The 6,436-nt window shown below is 44.8% G+C and overlaps 1 protein-coding gene across 1 annotated transcript in view; it reads left to right on the top strand.

Annotated features, from left to right (window-relative positions):
* Positions 1–1,594: 1,594 nt before the first annotated feature.
* Positions 1,595–6,436, top strand: part of ACAD9 (acyl-CoA dehydrogenase family member 9) — a 78,097-nt gene continuing 73,255 nt past the window's right edge. The window contains exon 1 of the mRNA XM_018557175.1: positions 1,595–1,782. Coding sequence (XP_018412677.1) covers positions 1,624–1,782 — 159 coding nt within the window. The 5' untranslated portion in view covers positions 1,595–1,623. The remainder of the gene's footprint in view (positions 1,783–6,436) is intronic.

Raw genomic sequence — 6,436 nt, 5'->3', positions numbered from 1 at the left:
GAAGGGTAATGTTCGCTATTGAAAGTAATGTTTTAGACGTTTGTTAATTAGAATGTGTTTTATTTATGTCATGAAATAACAAACAGATGTTTACGCGTTTTATGAAATTGGTATAACTGTGTTGACATGAAATAATAATAACAATAAAAATATATTAAACAAAAATAATTTTTACTTACCACCCATCAAATAGGTATGTCTGTGAAGGTTCTCATTTATCCAGGTCATGGTATATCTGTGAAAAATAAGTCAAAGGCAACTGGGCTTGCTGTATTTTTCTTGAAGACGTTTCACTGGTCATCCGACCAGATTTCTCCATTCTGAATTGAGAAAGCTGGTCGGATGACCAGTGAAACATCTTCAAGAAAAATACAGCAAGTCCAGTTGCCTTGACTTATTTTTCACAGATACAGACAGGTAGGCATTGATCTTCTTTTACAGCCTGTCCACAGACCTGCGCTAGGCTATGTCTTGCTGGCATCCACTGTCAGGGTTCACCACCTCTCCCCAAGTAGTGTTATAATGAATGAACATGTCTCCATGACGGCGAACAAATAATAACAGCTATGTGTGAATGACGCAGCCGGCTCTGTGGTTGCTGTGAGGAGTGATCATGTGCAGTCACATGTGCCAGAGTTCCAGGAAGTAAAGGGAGATAGATTAATCTGCCCTTAGTAAAGATGGCCAACATGAGAAGACTGGGGAGGAAAAAAAAATAAAGTATGCAAAGAATAAAAAGCCGGCAATTATCTATAAGTAAGTGTTTGTAGATTGTTATTACTAAACATTTCTAAAGGTACGTTTGTTGTCATTTTAAAGATAAGGGTGAAGTTCCTCTTCAAGTGCTTCAGAAGTATTTTTTTTATGGTAGGCCATAGTTCTACTTTGAGCTTTGATAACTCCACCATCAATTCCTAGTAAATGTTAACATATGGGCGGTAGGTAAATTTTAACATATCCGACCAGAATATCGCGGTTGGACTTTTTTGCGCGACGCTTGTTTCCGTACCAAGTGTGAACAGCATACATTGGAATGTATTACTTTATATGTTAAGCGTGTTTGTGCGCAACCGCTAATGTGTGAATGGAGCCTAACGATGACAGCGCCAGCGCACTGGAGAACGCATCACCCACGCACAGCATACATAATCACCACAGCTTCCAGGTGCTGACAACATTGCATGTGCAAGCGAGGAGACGCCTTCCATGCCCATTTTGAATGCCCAATTAAGAAGCGCAGAATCCGGGTACCAACTACGCTAGAAGGAACAGCCATTTGCATAAAAAACAGAATTGAGGCAGATAAACAGGAAGGTCAGTTGATTTGAAAAAAAAACAAACTAAGACTAATTTAAAGGACCATACTGTGAATAGACACAGATTATAGGAACAAATGACTATTTTTTATCTTTCCCTAGAGTTCTGATTTAAGTAGACCTAGCTCATCATGAGTACAGCGTGGAAAAGTCGGGATAATCCAGGAACACGGGCAGACATTACAGCTCTCACCTTTCACCCACTTTCGGCAGATTAGCCGGCGTCACTTGACTCCCCGGCGCCTGCCGATGACGTAGCCGGCTCTATAGTTGCTGTGAGGAGTTCGGTGAGCGAGCTGACATTGACATGAGCGGAGTGCACAGACTTTGCGTCCGGTTTGGACGGATAGCCCGGGTATGGGGGGCCCCGGTACAGGTGCGGTCGGTCACACAACGGAGACTTTTCCACAGCGACCCCCGGCGTCTGGCCTACGCCAAACAACTGTTCCTGGGGGAGATCAGCAAGGTAATTCTCCCACACTACACGTCCCAGCGCGACAAAAACGAGCAGTTTACCCTTGCAGTGCAGGAATAGCCCCACTGCAAGGGTTTCAGTGCTTCTTTTTGACATTGTTTGAAAAAGAACTCCAGGCAGAAAACTGACTACCCCACATTGCAAGGCTTAAAGGAGAACTATGAGGTGAGTGACTTCCACTCATCCTCGTAGTTAGAGCAGACCTATGACAAAGAAGCTGTCACAGGTCGGCTCTATAGATCGGGAATTGAGCAGAAACATGCCGCTGATCCGCTCACTTTCCGACCGTCTCCCTGCAGTGAGTGATGACTGTCAGTCACGGCTCCCCGCAGGGATTCCTCCCTTCTCTGATCCTCCAGCGCTGACTGGAGGAACGGTCGGGGGAGGGGGCAGGTACAGCTGGCTCTGCCTCTAGATAGGCAGAGCCACCTGTCACTCACGCAGCTGGGTGGATCCAGACAATATTGTCGAGATCCGCCCTGGCTGCGACTCTCTTAGTATACCGCGAGCAATAGCCCGTGATATACTGAGCTTTGGGTCACGGGAGGACGCTAGTATATGTCCTCCCGTGACCCTAAACAACTATGGGGAAAAACACTTACCCCAAAGTTCTCTCTTTGACTATTCAAGCTGTTTTCTCACCTGATCCTCATTCCTGCTGCCTCCCTCCAGGCTGCTAGACTTGTCCCCACAGCCTCTTTACCCCTCCTGATCTCTGGTGGTCTAAGAACCGCTGACATCATCACATCTTATGCAGATCTATTGACTCATCAGATTTGAGGATGGCGAGGGACAATCCATATCCGGGGTGGGTGGGAAGAAGCAAGTGCTGACCGAAGATCAGGTAAGTAAAATAGATTTTTTTTCATTCCCCTAAACAACATAAGCACTTAACCCTTGCAGTGTGAGAGCAGCCATAACTAGCAAGAAACTCTCTAAAAAATATAGTCATAGCCCTACAGGCGAATGGCGGGGTTGGAGTAATGTGCCCCATAATGCATAAAGGTGGAAACAATATTTTTCAAAAAAAAAATGGCAATTGATTATGATCCACAGTGCTTTAGCAGACTAAATGTCAGCCAGTTAGGGTTTAGATCTCCTTTGGTTTGTCTTGGCATCAGCCTCCTGTCTGCTCTGAATAGCAGCACATTAGGGCTGCAGCTAACGATTATTTTAAAAATCGATTAGTTCGCCGATTTATTACGTTCGATTATTGGATTTTAAAAAAAAATGGCTCCAGTGATGGACTACTAGTTTGTATTGAGATCTGGCAGCGGTGAGTGGGAGGAGGTGCGGGGTGCGGCGCACGACATTTGTGGAGCCGCGAACAAGGGCAACTAATCGAAATTCCTGATCAACGCAGGTCACCGCAAAGACAATTCCTAATCAACATAGGTCACCGCAAGGACACGTAGACAATTCCTGATCAATGCAGGTCACCACAAAGACACATAGACAACGCCTGATCAATGCAGGTCACATCAAAGACACATAGACAACGCCTGATCAATGCAGGTCACATCAAAGACACATAGACAACGCCTGATCAATGCAGGTCACATCAAAGACACATAGACAACGCCTGATCAATGCAGGTCACATCAAAGACACATAGACAACGCCTGATCAATGCAGGTCACATCAAAGACACATAGACAACGCCTGATCAATGCAGGTCACATCAAAGACACATAGACAACGCCTGATCAATGCAGGTCACATCAAAGACACATAGACAACGCCTGATCAATGCAGGTCACATCAAAGACACATAGACAACGCCTGATCAATGCAGGTCACATCAAAGACACATAGACAACGCCTGATCAATGCAGGTCACATCAAAGACACATAGACAACGCCTGATCAATGCAGGTCACATCAAAGACACATAGACAACGCCTGATCAATGCAGGTCACATCAAAGACACATAGACAACGCCTGATCAATGCAGGTCACATCAAAGACACATAGACAACGCCTGATCAATGCAGGTCACATCAAAGACACATAGACAACGCCTGATCAATGCAGGTCACATCAAAGACACATAGACAACGCCTGATCAATGCAGGTCACATCAAAGACACATAGACAACGCCTGATCAATGCAGGTCACATCAAAGACACATAGACAACGCCTGATCAATGCAGGTCACATCAAAGACACATAGACAACGCCTGATCAATGCAGGTCACATCAAAGACACATAGACAACGCCTGATCAATGCAGGTCACATCAAAGACACATAGACAACGCCTGATCAATGCAGGTCACATCAAAGACACATAGACAACGCCTGATCAATGCAGGTCACATCAAAGACACATAGACAACGCCTGATCAATGCAGGTCACATCAAAGACACATAGACAACGCCTGATCAATGCAGGTCACATCAAAGACACATAGACAACGCCTGATCAATGCAGGTCACATCAAAGACACATAGACAACGCCTGATCAATGCAGGTCACATCAAAGACACATAGACAACGCCTGATCAATGCAGGTCACATCAAAGACACATAGACAACGCCTGATCAATGCAGGTCACATCAAAGACACATAGACAACGCCTGATCAATGCAGGTCACATCAAAGACACATAGACAACGCCTGATCAATGCAGGTCACATCAAAGACACATAGACAACGCCTGATCAATGCAGGTCACATCAAAGACACATAGACAACGCCTGATCAATGCAGGTCACATCAAAGACACATAGACAACGCCTGATCAATGCAGGTCACATCAAAGACACATAGACAACGCCTGATCAATGCAGGTCACATCAAAGACACATAGACAACGCCTGATCAATGCAGGTCACATCAAAGACACATAGACAACGCCTGATCAATGCAGGTCACATCAAAGACACATAGACAACGCCTGATCAATGCAGGTCACATCAAAGACACATAGACAACGCCTGATCAATGCAGGTCACATCAAAGACACATAGACAACGCCTGATCAATGCAGGTCACATCAAAGACACATAGACAACGCCTGATCAATGCAGGTCACATCAAAGACACATAGACAACGCCTGATCAATGCAGGTCACATCAAAGACACATAGACAACGCCTGATCAATGCAGGTCACATCAAAGACACATAGACAACGCCTGATCAATGCAGGTCACATCAAAGACACATAGACAACGCCTGATCAATGCAGGTCACATCAAAGACACATAGACAACGCCTGATCAATGCAGGTCACATCAAAGACACATAGACAACGCCTGATCAATGCAGGTCACATCAAAGACACATAGACAACGCCTGATCAATGCAGGTCACATCAAAGACACATAGACAACGCCTGATCAATGCAGGTCACATCAAAGACACATAGACAACGCCTGATCAATGCAGGTCACATCAAAGACACATAGACAACGCCTGATCAATGCAGGTCACATCAAAGACACATAGACAACGCCTGATCAATGCAGGTCACATCAAAGACACATAGACAATGCCTGATCAATGCAGGTCACATCAAAGACACATAGACAATGCCTGATCAATGCAGGTCACTGCAAGGACACACAGACAGTTGTCTTCTTTGTGCCCCATGCACACCGCAACATTAGTGCGACGGGGGCTGCGATAAAATGCTGTGTTTTATGACAGTGAACTGGATGCTACCACAGGTCACCACACGACAGTGCAGCTCATTGTGTCGCTGTGCGGGGACTGGAATGGAGCGTATAGATTGTACACTTCACATAAAGTTTAAAAAAATTTAAACAGCAGTGTGCCACAACGCACTACTCCATCCACTAAAAAGCAGCATTTTAGAAGGCAGGCTAGTGTGAATGGGCCATCAATTTTTCGGCACTGGGAGCTGGACGGGGAAGTGTTTGGGCACCATAACAGAGTACAGTGCACAAGGAGTGTCTAAATGTGTGATAGGGCTTATTTATTCATGAATGTACTACCATCGGGTTGCAGTTGCATATTAATCAGATTTTGGAATAAATCCGAATCTTTGATCACTGGACAGGGAGTGCTTGGCCCATATAATTTCATTTTATCTGGGAAATGCAGTCTCAGGCTATGTGCATGGCATTTCTACCCTCCCGTATGAATCACATTTATGGCAAGAGAGAGACTTGGTAAGAAGAGTATTTCTAGTTACTAGTAGCTTTGCTTCCAGCGATAGTTCTAAAAGCAGGAACATAGTTGCTTGCCCCACGAGCTTGGATTAAGTGTACATTGGAAGAAACGTGATAGAAACATGCAATACCTTTCCCTCGTTCTCCTTGGCTTCCCTTCCAGCCAGGCTTAGGGGATGAAAGCAAATTTATGATTGCAAGCATTTTCAGTCTCTACTGTTATTTTGTATTCATCCAAATATATGATTGTGATGACAGATATGCCAACAAGCTGTTAGACACTTCTTTCACATTAGTGTCATCTACACAGCAGTATGCATGGATCAGCATGAAGTCCCAGCAGGGGAGGCACAAGGGACTGGCAGTATTCGTGCATTGGAGATTACCTTTAGTCGATGGAGTTGGGCTAAGGGACATTAGCTGCTGGGATACAATGTTCTGTGCTGATGCTTTCTGCCACTGTTGACATTTTTCAGGCAGGTATGTCTCTTTTTTTTTTTTTTA

This window comes from Nanorana parkeri, unplaced genomic scaffold (assembly GCF_000935625.1).
Source record: "Nanorana parkeri isolate BGI_ZX_2015 unplaced genomic scaffold, ASM93562v1 scaffold270, whole genome shotgun sequence".
Taxonomy (NCBI): Eukaryota; Metazoa; Chordata; class Amphibia; order Anura; family Dicroglossidae; genus Nanorana; species Nanorana parkeri.
The sequence above is the reverse complement of the archived record's forward strand: the minus strand, read 5'-3'. Positions and strand labels throughout refer to the sequence as shown.